The sequence below is a fragment of the Mesoplodon mirus genome (assembly GCF_964341445.2).
Source record: "Mesoplodon mirus genome assembly, chromosome: 18".
Classification (NCBI taxonomy): domain Eukaryota; kingdom Metazoa; phylum Chordata; class Mammalia; order Artiodactyla; family Ziphiidae; genus Mesoplodon; species Mesoplodon mirus.
In genome coordinates, this window is record NC_138994.1 from 49,288,462 (window position 1) to 49,304,996 (window position 16,535).

The 16,535-nt window shown below is 43.4% G+C and overlaps 1 protein-coding gene across 2 annotated transcripts in view; it reads left to right on the plus strand.

The window, feature by feature from the left end:
• Positions 1-1,465: 1,465 nt before the first annotated feature.
• Positions 1,466-16,535, plus strand: part of ANKFY1 (ankyrin repeat and FYVE domain containing 1) — a 74,328-nt gene continuing 59,258 nt past the window's right edge. For both annotated transcript variants that reach the window (XM_082604806.1, XM_082604807.1), the window contains exon 1: positions 1,466-1,524. In XM_082604806.1, the coding sequence (XP_082460932.1) occupies positions 1,515-1,524 (10 nt within the window). In that variant the 5' untranslated portion in view covers positions 1,466-1,514. The remainder of the gene's footprint in view (positions 1,525-16,535) is intronic.

Genomic DNA, 16,535 nt, shown 5'->3' on the forward strand with positions numbered 1-16,535 from the left:
CCAGGTGTCCCTCCCCCAGAATTCCTCCTCCTTCCTCAACATTTTAACCCCATGACTATGTTTACCATGATCTAAACTCCAAATTCCTTTTCCACTCCACCTCAGTACCCACTAAATGGTTAACCTTGGCAGCACCTAAAATTTCTCCCCTTTCAAATCCTCCCTTTTCTATTCTGACACCCTCATCCGGTTCTCAGATCCTTCCTTCAACCTGTCATCTCTTATTCTTGGCTCTTCTCCAGGGCCACCACTTCCCCCGCAGTCCTTAACTGTGGATGCTTCTAGGAATGGGTGCAATCCACATTCTTTTGATTGTCCTTTGAGTAAAAATCTGTTTTGACAGGTTTCACACTATTCAGTTATATTACTCGTTAGCCCTCCTTTTTGCTATTAGTCATCCCCACATTGACTAAAGATTTTAGCACCTGGTTTATGGTCTCCTACCTTCTCTACCTCTGAATTCCAATATCTGATTTTTCTAGCTTCTCACTTCCACTTCAGCTACCATATTCCATGGCTCTGTCCTGGAGTTTACTGTCTCCTAGTACTGTTTAACTTACGAACTTCAGTTCGCCACCCTAACACAGGGCTCTCGCAACCTTGTTCACACTGCATTGGTCTTCAATATTATAGAGACCTGCAGTTTTATGACTCATACATCAGCCTCTACCCTGTCTGCACCAGAGTTTTATTCTCACAGCACTCTCAATTTATTTTTGGCAATGAATCCCAAGCCCTGAGCAAATGCTACAATCCATATTCTCTGCTTCTGCAGCCAGGTGGCTGAGTTCTGCTAGAAAAAAGTGACCCATCCACACACTCAGAAGACACGTGCAACCAGGCCTTCCAAATTCAGGTTCCTCTCCCAGATTTTCTTCACTCTTTTTTGGTCTCCTTGCCTATGAACTTCAACCATAAAAATGATGTCACCAAGCAATCTCCCTGATATCTCTTCCTTCCACATCCATCTGCATGCATGTTCTTGTTTCCTAATGTTTTAGTAGAAAACAGTTGACTTGCCTGTAGTCTACAGTTAATCCCTTCCCCTAAATTTCCTTCTGCATTCGCCTGCAGGGCATCCCGCCTCCCCAGGCTAGTGAACCTTCATTAGCCTTTCCCTCTCCTTTGGCTCTTTTCTCTCAGCCTCTCACATCTTTACAAACAAACCTAAAAACAACGAAAACCCCTTTCTCGACCCTCTCGTGGCCACATTTTCCCAAAAGAGTAGTCAATGCTCGCTGCGGCCATCCTTTTCAGTCCCCTGCCTAGGGCGTGTAATATGATAGCGCACAGTCAGTGCTTGATAAGTCCAGATCCTCGAAAGTATAGGTGAAGAGAGCTAGGTTCCTCCCGGTCCAGCTACCTCCTCCACTTTCATTCACTGCTCTTACCTAGTCTCGATCCCTCCCTCTCCCTGGCCCCCATGACTCTCGCGAGACTTGGGAACCTCCGTTACGCACCGCCCAAGTAGAGCGGCGCACTTCTCGCGAGGCTGAGGCAGGGCTGGGCCCGACATGGCGGAAGGTAGGATTTTTGTGGAGCAAGGCGGGAAGGCGCGGAGCTGTGGGGGCGCTGCTGGCTGGGCGAAGCAGCCCTGTGAGGGAACGGCCGGGCGTGTTCGCTTGGGGCACAGCGGGTCTCGCGAGCCTTCCTCTCCAGCCTCTGCCAGGCGCCTCGGGCCGGGGTACTGAGCGCTATTCCTATGGCAACGCCCCTCCCGGCGTCTCCGACCCCGCGGGACCTTGGCAGGGTGCTGGGCCGGTCGTGAGGTCCCGTGCCCGCACTGAGTGCAGCCTCGGGTATCCCAAGGGCCGCCGGGGAGGCTCCCTTGATTACCGGCGGTGCTGGGACGGCGGGGGACGTAACCCTTCTCCTTAGGAAATCGAAACTGCTGTCCTGGCAGGTCCCGCATCCGGAAGGGGTACATCCCTCCCCTGCGAAAGAGCTTAGGACTCTTCCCAGGGTGAGGGGTGGGGGTGAGCCAGGGCTGTCACGGGCCAACGAGCCAAACAGGAGGGGGCTGTAGGCTCTGGGCTCCCCAGCAGCCTCGGGATTCGGGGCGGCTGGGATTCTTTCTCCAGGTTGAGATGTGGACGGAAGGAGGGGGTTTGCTTGGTAGGGGAGTTGGCCAAGGTCACGCTGCTCCTAAGAGATGTGCTAAACCAGACCTCGACTCCTTTGCCTCTCAGTCCTGTCTTTACCCGCTTTTCTGGCGCTTTCTTTGTGCCCCTGCAGGTGAAGGCAATTTGGCCTCTCGGATTGAGCCGCCCTTAACGTAGCAATAGTAGAAGCCTTCATTGTCAAAGCCTTGTTGTACAGGTGGCGGGAAAGGAGACCCAGAGATGGGAGTTACCTGCCAGGGACCCTAAAGTGACGCTGTCGGACCTGGCTAGTGTGCTTCTCCTGTTCACCCCATTACTGGAGGAAAATACTCCTTATTTGACTTAATGTTTATTGAGTGACTGCAGTGTGCTGGTCCTCCACCTGTCCGATTGGTTTTGAGCTAAGCTTTGTCTGAACCTATCTTTACTTGGATCTTACTTTGGGGCAGCACCTGACAGTTTGCAGGCTTTTCTCATTTGGATTAGACTTGGCAACAACCTTGTGAAGGAGGTCCGGCATGGGTGTTACTTGCACTTTATAGATAAAGGAATTGAGGCCGAGTTCTAGAGATATCTGGGGCAGGCACCCACTTTTTGTCTGCTCTTTCTACCATGTTAGACCCCCTGAGGGGGAAACATCAGATAAATATTGTATGAAAGCAGAGGAGGATTAAAAGGAACAGAAGAAAGCTGAGGCATCCCCTGAAGCTAGTTATTGGATGAGTCACAGAACGTTTAAGATTTTTTAACACAGTGGGCAACCAGTGAAATGGAGCTTGTTGCCCAGAGCAGTGAGTTGGGGTGGAAAGGTTCAGGAAGGCTTTATGTGAGGTGACGGGTACTCCAGCGCTTTTACACCAGTTAGGGAAGTTAAGGAATGTTTTGGGAATACATTACCAAGATGGAAATTGTAGAAGGCAGTTGGTTTTTCATTCAGCAGTTTTACTGAGCACCTGCTGTGCCTCGCAGTTCGGTTCCAGCCTGAAGAGCTCCTACTGGCTGAATATGCTGATGGTTATCCTGCAAGTGCCTTGAGATTTGTGTTAGGATAACCTTGAGAGCCATGCAGCTGGTGGAGAACACACCTTAAACAAAACATCCTTGCAGGGTTAAATTGGCAAGGAAGTACAGATAGGTAAGCATAGTCAGGAGGTTCTGACTCGACAGTTTTAATTGTACTTTTTTTTGTGTGTTCCAATTTCCTAGCCTGTGTTCTGACTTAAGCTTTTTGGAAACAATGTCACAGACTTTGGGAAGAATTGAGTGGAGCATCCTAGTCCAGTTACCTCATTAAACTGAAACTGCTTGTTATGCACAGGAAGGCAAGGTTATCTAAACAGTGTTTTGCAGGGGTGTTACGGGACATGTACTTTAAAAAGAATTTATCGGAGCTGGCTATGCTTGTTCAGAAATACTCATTTAAATATAAACAAATAGCAAAAATCTGTGTCATGTAACAATTGGATGATCTGTAAGCATGCTCTGTGGGAATTTCCGTGATAATGGTCTTCGTTAGGTGGTGTGAGTGTGAGCATGTGGGAAATTGCGCTTAGGGATAGTAAATAGAACCTGCAGGGGCTGTTATACAGTAACTTCTTAATGCGCCTCGTTTAGAAACCAAGCTTCTTTCTTTCCTTGCATCCATGGGTATTGGTTTGACCATATATATTTAGCTAAAGTCTTTCATAAAGTTAGTTGCCATTTCCACTCTACATCTCTGTAGCTGTCCTTCATCTAAGCTTCCTTCATCACTCGAACAAGTCACTCCAACTTGGTCTTTCTGCTTTTACTTTTTCTCCTTGATTTTGCTTCCCCACAGCCTGTTTTTACAGTTTCCAGTGTTCCTTTTAAAGCATAAATCAGATCATGTCTCTCCCACTCTTCGCAATACACCTACCCTTCCGCACGCTCTCCACATTCCCCGTGGCTCTCCATGATCTTACATATATTTTATAATTTATATATTTTATATCTTATATGCATTTGGAATATATTTTTCCGAAGCCTTCCGGTGACCTTTACAGGCCAACAGGATCTGGCCGCTGGTTAACACTGATACTTTATTTCTTCTCCTTCACAAAGCTCTTGCACACTAACTTCCTTGCTATTCTTTGTATTGTACATTCCCAACACACTCCTACCTCTGTATCTTTGTCTTGCGGTTTCCTTGGCCTGGAACAGTCTTCCTCAGTTTCTCCACGCAGCTAATCAACTTTTATTCACTCAGGTGTCTGTTCAGTTCTCACCTCTTTAGAGATCGTCCCTAGGTTTTGTTTGTTTTTTAATTCCCTTACTGGAATATAACCCCCTTGAGGGCAGAGACTTTTCCTGTTTTGTTCACTGCCGTATCTTCCAACTTAGAATCGTGCCTATGGTTGAAGGAGTGGATGAATTATTGAGCATCATTTACCAGACATCAAGAAAAGTTGCCAGAAATTGCCTGGCGGTCCAGTGGTTAGGACTCCTCGCTTTCACTGCTGAGGGCACAGGTTCAATCCCTGGTTGGGGAACTGAGATCCTGCAAGCGGTGTGGCCAAAATAAAAAAATAAATAAATAAAATTTAAAAAAAGAAAGAAAGAAAGAAAGTTGCCTGGATACATCCTTAGTCTCTTGTCAAGTAAGCTGGCTGGTCCAGCTTTTAAGAAAGAAAGTTGCCTGGATACATCCTTAGTCTGTTGTCAAGTAAGCTGGCTGGTCCAACTTTTAATGTGCTCTGAATAACATCAGCCTGCTGGGAACTGCCTAACCTACTTTTCATCCAGCCCAGTTTAGTTTTAGCAATTCAAGCATGCTTAAGAGCTCAGTCTCTGCAGGCAGACATGGGTTTGAATCCTAGTTTTACTAAGCTGTGATCACAGGCAAGCCAATTAATTGCTCTCAGTCTCAGTTTCCTCAACTTTGAAAGGGGAATAATCTCTATCTCAAAAGAAATAGTGTATCATGCAGTCTACCTACCATGCAGTCTGTTTCTTAGTCTCTTTTTTTAAAAATATATTTATTGTTTATTTATTTGGCTGTGCCAGGTCTTAGTTGCGGCATGTGGGATTTTTTTTTAAAGTTATTTTTATTTTATTTATTTATTTTTGGCTGCATTGGGTCTTTGTTGCTGTGTGGGCTTTCTCTATTTGCGGTGAGCGGGGGCTACTCTTCGTTGTGGTGCGCGGGCTTCTCATTGCGGTGGCTTCTCTTGTTGCGGAGCATGGGCTCTAGGGTGCAGGCTCAGTAGTTGTGGCGCATGGGCTCAGTAGTTGTGGCTCACCGGCTCTAGAGCACAGGTTCGGTAGTTGTGGTACACAGGCTTAGTTGCCTGTGGCATGTGGGATCTTCCTGGACCAGGTCTCGAACCCGTGTTTCCTGCATTGGCAGGCGGATTCTTAACCACTGCAGCACCAGGGAAGCCCCGTGTGGGATTTTTTAGCTGCAGCATGTGGAATCTATTTCCCTGACCAGGGATCGAACCTGGGCTCCCTGCATTGGGAGAGTGGAGTATTAGCCACTGGACCACTGCGGAAGTCCCCTCTCTTAGTCTCCTCTTAAACCACTTTCCCCTCAATAAAATAAAAGTGAAAGTTGGAAAAAAATGTGACTTGTTAAACAGAAAAATGATCATGGACTTTTATAAGCTTACTGGAATTTGGTCAGGAAAATACTTTTGACAACAATTCAAGTAACAAGGTGAAGACATTCTGTATTCTGGACAATCCCTGGCCAATACAGTAGCCATTAGCTACATATGGCTTCTTAAATTTAATTAAAATTAAATAAAATTTAAAATGCAGTTCCTTAGTCATGCTAGCCTCATTCCAGGTGTTCAGTAACCGTGTGGTTAGCGGCTCCCATGTTAGCAGACAGCACAGATGAATAGAACACTTGCATCATTCCAGAAGGTGCTGTTGGACAGCAGTGTTTCAGAAAATGCTTGTTATAGGCTGGTAGAAACAGGGAAAGGAGAAATTTTGCTCCTTCCAGTTTGGAAGTTTATCTCTTCATTTATTATGTTATTCATCCATCAGACGTCCCAGTCTGTTCATAATTATGTATTGTCTGGTGACCCCTCAAGCAGTATCTCTCTATATACCATTTCTTTCTTTTCTCTATCTTCCCTTTCTTTCGTTTCTGTCACCAGCAGAGGCTGTTAGCTTTCTCCTTGAGGATATATATATATTTTTTAAAACAAAGAAACAAAGTTTATCCAATCACTGCAGTGACTGTGGATGTGCCAGAGTAGAGCTACTGATCATGCTAAGATATGTGGGGTTCAGTCACTGGCAAGGTGAGCTTCTGTAGTTGGGACATTATCTTGATTTACAGACATGCCCAACAAAATGAGAAACTATGTCCTCAGGCTCTCTCGTTAAATCTGAGTAGGCCAGGGACCTACAGTATTTATTGAACTCCACCTACTAAGGCACTGTAGGGTGGAGGATGGGATGAGCCTGGAGTGGGGGTGGAGGGAGAGGTAGTCGGTGGTTAAAAAAAGAAGAGCCAGACCTAGAGCCTGTTCACAGGGAAAACTGCAGTCCAGGAGGGGAGACAAAAGCATGTGTGTTAGAAACTGCGTTGTAGGGACTTCCCTGGTGGCACAGTGGTTAAGAATCTGCCTGCCATTGCAGGGGACACGGGTTCGAGCCCTGGTCCGGGAAGATCCCACATACCGTGGAGCAACTAGGCCCGTGCTCCACAACTACTGAGCCTGCGCTCTAGAGCCCATGAACCACGACTACTGAGCCCACGTGCCACAACTACTGAAGCCCACACGCCTAGAACCCCTGCTCCGCAACAAGAGAAGCCACCGCAATGAGAAGCCCACACACCACAATGAAGAGTAGCCCCTGCTCACCGCAACTAGAGAAAGCCCGCGCACAACAACGAAGACCCAACGCAGCCAAAAATAAATAAATTACTTTAGAAAAAAAGAAAAAGAAACTGCATTGTAGGGTGGAAGGTGAAAAATGCTTAGGAGTTACTTGGAAAATTCAGAGTAGGAAGAGGTGTCTTAGGGAAGTGGGGAGTATGTTTTGGGTGTCAGGGGAGGCCTTTGCTGCAGGAGATAAGCTGGGCTTATCTGGGCTGGACTTTGGAAAAATAGGGCGCTTTTGGACATGGGGAGATGTGGGTGGGAGGAGGTCACTATTCTCGGTGGAAGAAATATCAATAGCAGGATGTGAGGTTGGAAAAGTATGTTAAGGGCTAGATTATGAAGGGATTGGTTAAGCATTTGCATTTTGCTCTGTGGACCGTGGGGTGAGGCTACTGAAAGTTATCAGCCAAGGTAGTGACGTGACTAGAATTGTCTGAGCCCTGTTGAAAAGGCTATATAATGTAGAGGATGGACTTGGGAGGGAACGAGGGAGGGAGGCTGGAGTGGGTGCCATAGCAATTGAAGATGAGTCCTTGGGTAAGGGGCATTGGGGTTGGTGAGGACTGCTGTGAGAGATAGTCACTATAGACAGCATAAAAGACAGGACTCTGGAAACCTGTTTGCATGTTGACAAGAGGGTGCTATCAAAGATGACTGAAGGGTTCTAGGCCTGGGTGACTCAGATAATGGCTGGGCTGTTAACAGGAAGAAGAGGAACAGATTTGAGAACAAATATCTTGACCTCAGGTGTGGACAGATTTTGCCATGCCCAATATACCTTTAGGTGGTTATGTCTTAGCAGGCAGTTGGAAGCATTTCCAGTCAGACTGGCGTTTGTGTGAAAATTAGCTAGTGAGCTAATATTTGTTGAGTATCTCCTGTGAAGCCAGCCCTATCTGTGATGAGTGCTACACAGAGTGAGGTTTTTTCTTTTTTTTAATGCTGTGCTTTTTTTAAAAAAATTATTTATTTAGGCTGCACCGGGTCTTAGTTGCGGCATGCGGACTTTAGTTGCAGCATGTGGACTTCTTAGTTGTGTCATGTGAACTTTTAGTTGCTACCTTCATGCAGGATCTAGTTCCCTGGCCAGGGATCAAACCCGGGCCCCCTGCATTGGGAGTGTGCAGTCTTACCCACTGGACCACCAGGGAAGTCCCCAGAGTGAGATCTTGAAAAACGTATTAAGTCACGCCACTGACCTGCAGACAAGTCTTAACAGAGTTGAATCACAATCAGGAAAAATGTATTTCATTTCTATTAGGTACAAGCAACTATTGCTAGGGATGACAAAGTGAGCAACACACAGTCGCAGCCTTAATGGAAGCGGAACCTAGAGGGGAAGGCAAAGTTTCTCATAAAACATGCATATTGTGCTTTATAGTTGAGTAACTTTTCTCTTTTGCACTGATGCTTAGTGGCACTACTGTCCAGCCGGACTCAAGTCCATAACCTAGTAATCATCCCTGACTTCCCCCTGAGTCTGTAGTCAGTCACCAAACCCTGTGACTCTTACAAAGCTCTCACGTACGTTCTTTCCTTTCTGCTGTCATTCTGGTAGGTCATGTTAGTGGTTCTCAACCTGGAGAGCCCTGCATATTAGAATCACCTGGGGAGTTTTTAAACACTCAGAGTTTTGCATCACTCAGCTTCAGCGAAGATCAGTATATCCCCCAAAACGTTTTTTTCAAACTGAGCCAATATTGAATAAAAGAGGGTTTTACTGAATCATTTTGTAAACAAATATAACTATGTGCTTATACACACATATACATAATTAAATAAGGTCATCTTTCCTAAGAAGTCCTGAGTAATTGGTTTTATTTGTAAACTGGGGTAAAAGGATTTTTTAAAGCAAGCTTTTGTTAAATAATGGCTTTTGGACTTTGTCAGTGCATTTGAGTTATGACAGAATTGCTAGACTTTTTAAAGTGTGAAAAGTCAAAATGTGAAATGTCTCTTAGCACCATTATGTTTTTAGTAATATCCAAACTTTGTGTGAACTGGGAGGGTACAGACTGGCAGGGATATCTTACTATTCCTTTGTAATCTCCTCCCGATGGTATTGCTGTCTTCTTTCCCTTCCTCTTTTTTTTTTTTTTTTTGGCCTAGCTGTGCAGCTTGCGGGATCTCAGTTCCCTGACCAGGGATTGAACCCTTGCCACGGCAGTGAAAGCCCAGAATCCTAACCACTAGGCCGCCAGGAATTCCTTCCCTTCCTTTTTTCATTAGGGTATTTTGTGGACTTGAATTCTCAACAGTAAATGTATCCACTTATTTCTTATTCTCCATTACACAATTTTCCCATAGTTAGCACTCTTGGTTAGTGAATATTCAGTAATCCCAGTGAAAGAAAAATGACATCTTTAGTATGACAGGTTTAGGAAAGTAGTAGTGGTAGTAATTCATCACCTGTGAGGAGCTTATCTTTTCTGGTGCCAACAAAGAAGATAGTATTTTCTGGGACTCTGATACATGCTTTAATGAAATATTGTTATGTAGAAGACTCGAATATATGTCTGAAACAAAAATTCTTGTAGTTCTCAAAATGAGATGTTATCACAGCTTTTACAATCATTTTTCTTTTATCTAATGGACATAGTTAAAGCAGAGTAGGGAGAAAGTTGGTAATTAAAGGATTATACAAAGAACACTAATTCACTGCTAAAATTGGGACTAGAAAGTAAGAGCTATAGAAGTGTAGAGAAAGGAAATATCAGGGTTTTGTTAATCTAAAAATATGTAATGAATACAGAGGGGAGTAGAAATCACATGTAAGGTAGGGAATGGAAAGAACATTTAATTTCTAAATCAGTGAATTAATAATAAATACCTGTTTGATGTCGTGACATTAGAGCTGAAAATAGGTAGCATGGTACAGTGGGATGAGCATGGGCTTTGGCTTAAGATCTTAAATCATGATATAGAACATTTTTATAATCTTAAAAAATTTCCTTGAACTCCTTTGCATTCATTCAATCCCATTCCCTTGACCTCTGGCAACCACTGATCTGCTTTCTACCACAAAGCCTAAACTATTTACTATCTGGCCCTTCACAGAAAAAGTTTGCCAACTCCTGACCTAGAAGGAAGAGTCTTATAAGGATCATTGTTGGTTCCTTTTCTGACTGTCCCATGACTTGCTGATTAAAAAAAAAAAAAAAAAAAAATATATATATATATATATATATATTGCAGTTGATGTTGGTCTCTTTTTTAGGCTGTTAATAGTGAATGTAGATTTTTTTTTTGTCTCGGGCATCTTTGGTTAGGTCAGGAGTGATGAATTATAGAGAGCTCATCAAAATGTCTCACCTCCAACTGTGTTGGTGAAGAGAAAATGGGTATTGTTTGGAAAGAAACATGATTAACTTATAATGCAAGTGCTGACATTCTTCACCGATACTTAGCATAGCTCTTTCGGCAAAACTGTAGGTTTATCTATTATTTAAATTTCTAGGCTTATTTTTCAAAAGGAAAGTTGGAGGAAGAGAAAGAAGAAGCCACAGCTGAAAACTAGTCACTTGATAAAGAAGTGGTAGTAAACCTTTAAACTAGACACTGTTCTAAATAATTTAATCTATCTTAACTCAATTACTCCTCGACAGCACTCTGAGACACCATTATTATTGCCACTTCCCACCTGTGAAAATCGAAGCACGGAGAGGAGTAAGTGACTTGCCAAGGTCACACAGCTAGTAATGGGTAGGCCAGGGTTTCAGCCCAGTCAAGTGAGGCTCCAGAGTACAGTCTTTTTTTTTTTTTTTTTGGCCGCTCAGCATGTGGGATCTTAGTTCCCGGACCAGGGATTGAACCCATGTCCCCTGCAGTGGAAGCATGGATTCTTAACCACCGGACCACCAGGGAAGTCCCAGAGTACACTCTCTTAAGGGCTGTATCGTGTTGCCTTTCTAAGAGTTGTAATAATTAACCTTTATTGACCACTTACTGCAAGGCAGGTAATCTTCTAAGGTCTTTGTATGTATTAGAATGTTTAATGTTTACAACATACTTAACATATGAGGAGAAGGAGGGCCTTTGCCTGAAGTGTCACAACTAGAAAGTGCTGGGGCTGGGATCTGACCCCAGTCAGTCTACCTCCAGACCCTGTGCTCCTCATCACTGTACTGTGCTGTAGATCCTCTCTCCATTATTGCTCAGAATGGTAATTGTATACTTTTTCCTGTAAGAACTCTACAGCTTGGTGGTACTTCAAGGACACATTTGTATTGCCATTTACAAGCAGACACATTGCCCACAGGATAATGTCTCAGCCTGGGGTGCTCTCTCCATTATACTATGAAATGGTGTGGCAGTTGCAATACCACTGGTAGGTGCGCCTGGGATCAGGGTTTCCTCCTACAAAAGATGCTAGGTGGGGAGCATCTCTGATTTCATGAATGAGAGCCCTATATCCTAAAGCCCTCCTTTCATCTTGCCTCTTCTCTTTGTAATTTATATAACCGTTGCAATTTATGTCTCGTTAGGGAACTGTTGACGGAAACAACAATGTCAGGGTCGAGGTTGCAGGTAGAAATTTGTGTCAGTAATTCTGGAGAGAGACTAGGGTTATTGCTGTAGATTTTGGGTTCACGTGTGTATAACTGATATCCAAAGAAATTTACAAGGATTCCTTGAGAAGGTGTTTGAAACAGAACTTTTATGATCTTTTCTTTTTTTTTTTGCGGTATGCGGGCCTCTCACTGTTGTGGCCTCTCCCGTTGCGGAGCACAGGCTGCGCGTCCGGGCCCAGCCGCTCCGCGGCATGTGGGATCTTCCCAGACCAGGGCACGAACCCGTGTCCCCTGCATCGGTAGGCGGACTCTCAACCACTGCGCCCCCAGGGAAGCCCTATGATCTTTTCTTTAAGGGTTAAAGGAGTTGGTAACTTTCTACTCTTGAAGGCAAATGTCCTCATAATTCCCCCACATGAATCAGTATCCAGATTCTTTGTGACTGTTAGCTTTGTTCTTTTCCCTCCTGTTTGTGAGTTCCTGTAGATACTACTTTGATTCTATATTTGGTACTCCTTTGGTGCTATCAATACATTATTTGTTTGGAAGAGGTGCAAATTAGACTGCCCTTTTAAAAAACTCTCAAAGAGGCAACTGCTGATCTATCATAATGCTTAGTTCATAGCAGGTGCTTCATAAATACTTGCAGAATGATAGTTTAAGTGAAATGGAAATGCAGAGTATTTACGGATGCTATAGTCTTGATGGATTGGAGCTCTTGAGCAAAAGGTTGGCTAGAATATGGTGTGATTGAAACCAAGGTTAAAGGATTCAGTTTGCTTCAGGGAAGAAAAATCTGCAGTCGACAGCCACAGGCTATACCCTGTGAAAACTTGGAAGCTATCTCTTGGGCAAGTGGGATGTGACTGTAGCCACTAGTTTGAACTAGCAAGATAAGGTGTCCTCTGGCCATCCATTTAGTTGACTTAGGGAGAGGCAGGTGAGTGGTGCCAGTGACTTTTATGGAGGACAAGACTAGGTCTTGCCTTCTAATTATTTGTATTTCTCCTAGAGCCTAGTATTATGCCTGTTGCACAAACCCATTGACTGATACTGGTTTAAAAGGAAAATCTGACCAGGAAAACAAAAGACTGAAGCCTTTTCCTTACATCTTCTGGACCCAGTATGCTACAAACAGAGGTTTTATTTAAATCTTTTGGAGTAAAACATCACTTGTCTGGAGTGTCTTTCCTTGTGCTGGCTTAAGCCAGGTGGTCTTGCTCCATGCTCTGTTTGCATCCCCTGTCAGAGTGCTGTCAGGTTTTATCAATTTGTCTTGTTTAATTGCCCATCTTCTCTATTACCCTGTGACTTTGTAAAAAAACATGTGCCAAGATGGTTTTCTTTACTTTGACACTGGCACTGCATAGGTGCTTAATAAATTTTTGATGAATGACTAGGTTATACGGCTGTCTTCCTAAGAGATGAAAACTTTTGAACAAGTCAATGAATGAACAGAAAAATTGCAGTTCAGTCGGTCTTCTATCTAAACAGTAGTATTCCCAGAGCAGTCTTTGTGTGACTTGGGGAGGTACTCGCTGGGGGCTGAACTTTTTCCCCAGGCTAGTCATCCCCATACCTGGGGTAGTCTTAAAAGTACTATGTTTTTCCTGTGACCCCGCTCCCGATCTACTGAATTTGGGTGCGCTCTCTCTCTTTAGTTCAAACTGCCTAAGTGATTCTTACGCAGCCAGTTTGGGAGTAATGTCATCAAGCACAGTCTGAGGCAAGAGGTGGGTAGGCTGCTGGTCATGGGCCTGTCCCCTTTCTGCTCCTCGGTTCACTGTTTGGGAATTGAACCCAAAGAGATGATCTTTAGGCTCCTTCCCTTCCTAAAGTTTTGTGATATATAAAAACCCTTACACTTGGGTATTAGAAAATTACTTATTTTTCCTCATACTTGTAATTGTTTTCCATAATCTTTAAAATTTGTGTAAAATAGTATATTTGCTTTGTAAGTGCACGTAAATTTAAAATTCAAATAATATTACAAGACTTACAACAAAAAATAAATTTGCTACCCCTCAGACCCACTCCGCAGACCACTTTCCACTCTTTGTTTACCTCTAAGTGATAATACTGCCATTTCTAGATTGATCAATTGTAGACATTGACTGCCTTTTTCCTAGGGTGGATTAGGAGTTGCCTCTTTGAGAGCTTTTTTTAAGGTACAGCCTAACTTACACCTCTTTCAAGTGAATAGTAGTGATGATTTTTTAAAGCATGTTAGGCTTTACTTTTTGGTTCGGGAATTGTCACTGCAGACTTGCTATACGAGGTGATGCAGTATTTAAAGTAGTTCGTTCAGTAGTTAGCGGTGTATCCATTTCTGTTTTTACTTTTGTTCACCTCATCCTTCTGATAATGTCCTGTTGATTTGCCATGATTTTAATTGATCAATCTTAATTCCTAAGTCAATAAAACATTTGAAACTCATTCTGCGTTTCATGACTCAAAAAAATGTTGTGTAAACAGTTATAATAGCTTAAACTATTTATCCAGTAATTACGTAATTGTGAAATGCAAAGAGGAGGGTGGAGGCAATGCTGACAGTTTTGAGTGCATGTGCAAGTTACAGTAGTTTCATTGAATTTTTACTACAGCACTGAGTAGTAGATTCCTGCCTGCCCCCCATCTTACATATAAAGAAACTGAAGCTCAGAGAAATGAATTGCCCATGGTCCCCATAGCTAGTTACTAACAGGATTTAGATCCCCATCGCTTGGACTCCAGAATCCACTACAGGTGTATATGAATTTTTTAAAAACTGTTTAATTGAAGCATAAGACATATGCAAAGAGCAAAGCATTAGTATAGAGCTCAGTGAATTACCAAAATAAAACAGGAATGTAACCATTACTAAGTTAAACAACAACAAAAAAGGATGTTACCAGCATCCCAGAGGGAACCCCTCATGTGCCCTCCCAATTACCACTCTCCGCCCATTCCTCCAAAGATAACCATTATCGTGACACCATAGATTCATTTTGCTACGAGTGTTAGCAGTTTTTGGACATAATTTGAAGCTACTCCTAATTCATATGTCCTTTTACATTTTCTGTTACCACAGCTAGAAAATGAGTGCCAGTTTTTCTTTAAAGAGACCCATCAACTCCATTGCTTTCTCTACAGGAAGAGAAAAAGTATAAATTTTGTACAGTCACATGAATTTATTGCTTTGTGTTAAATGTGTCCCTGTTTTAGGTAAATAATTGCAATTTCTTGGCTCTTTAGTCCGAGTAACTATGAAGAACTCTTTAAAACCAGTGATTTGTCGCACCAGGATAGAAGTGTAGACCTGAGTGCTACTGAAGGGGCTTTGTGTAAATGTAAATGCTAAGATTTGAAAAATATTGCAATAGGATCATTGTAAGTACTGTTTTCCTTTAGCCAATGTTTTTTAAAACAATATTTGGTTTAACAGTTAGTAGGCCAAATAATTGCAGTATTTTGAAAAAAAATTAGTTTTAGGAATTCTCATCTGATATGTAACTCATGAGCACAGTGATCATTTTAGCAGTTGTAAGCAAATTTTCATCTTGCAAGTGCCTTCTCCTTTATTTTCCTAAGAATACTGATTTATACCTGAGATAGCCAGGTTTTTGACTCCAGGCATTTATTTAATGTGGATTCTCTAGATGAAGGGGAAAAAGTTCCCTACTGTATGTATGAAGAAGATAGGCTATTAGTATTTAAGTATTTAAACACATTTCTCTTTAAATATTTTTTTTATAATTATGAAAAGAGAACACATTTGTTGTAGAATACCTGAAATGTGCAGGAAAGTGCAAAGAAGAGAAAAATCTGCTGGTATTTTGTGGTATTTGTCTTTTTATTCCTCATATGTGAATGTTTTTAATAAAATTGGATTTATAAAATATGTTGTTTCACAGCCTCCTTTTTTCTGTTAATAATATTTATAATTTGAAAATGCATGTTTAGTATTACATACTTCTTTGAAAACATTAATAGTTACATAATAACTTCAAACTCATGTGTCACTTTATTTAACCATTCCTTTGTTTTTTTTGCGGTACGCGGGCCCCTCACCACTGTGGCCTCTCCCGTTGCGGAGCACAGGCTCCGGACGCGCAGGCCCAGCGGCCACGGGTCACGGGCCCAGCCGCTCCGCGGCATGTGGGATCTTCCCGGACCAGGGCACGAACCCGCCTCCCCTGCATCGGCAGGCGGACTCCCAACCACCGCGCCACCAGGGAAGCCCCATTCCTTTGTTTTTTAAGTGGGAAGGTCAGTTTTTGAGTTGGGGTAGGGTTAGAGTCATGTGAGTGAACGGGAGACGTCCAGGATTCATCCCACATTTCTTCTTCAGGTAACTAGGATAGATGCTGGTGTCATTTATTAATATAGGGACCCTACAAAGGAAGAGCAAATTTGCTCGAAGCTTTGTTTTGGGGATAGAGAATTTGACATGCCTGTGGGCCACTAGGGAGAAATGTCTGTCAGGCAGATGGATAGTTGAAGCGAAGAAGAGAGGTCTACACTAGAGAGAGGGATCTACGGATCACTGGCACTAGATTTTGGTATCAACCACAGACCAAAGATCTGCTGCCTTGGGAGATCACACAGTGGAGAAGAGGGCCAAGGATAGACCCCCTGGGTAGTGTCAGTGGTCAGGGTTCGGAGGGATGCAGAGAAGCATGTGAAGGAGACAGCACCAGAGCTGGAGAGAAGGTGGCGTTGTGGTTGCTGAAAGAAGAGAAGAAAAGAGGGCTGGACAGTAGTGTCCTGAGTCATGTCACAGAGGGGTGGGAAGGAGACCCACTGGCAAGTGACTGTTGGGTTTGGCCGTTAGAAGGTCATCAGTGAGAGGAGTTTCAAGGGAGTGGTGGGGACAGAAGGAGGGAGTGGCAGGGGAATAGTGGGTGAGGACATGTGTGTGGTAGGTAGAGCTGGAAGGGCGGAGGTGGGTCGGATGTGTGGAAGGAGAGGTTTGTTTTTACCACGTATAGACCTGGACAGCTTTATGTGCTGATGAGAAGGGCCCAGCTGAAAGAGATGGAAGTTGCTGGAGGAGGGGGGGTTGATGGTCACGCAGAGGA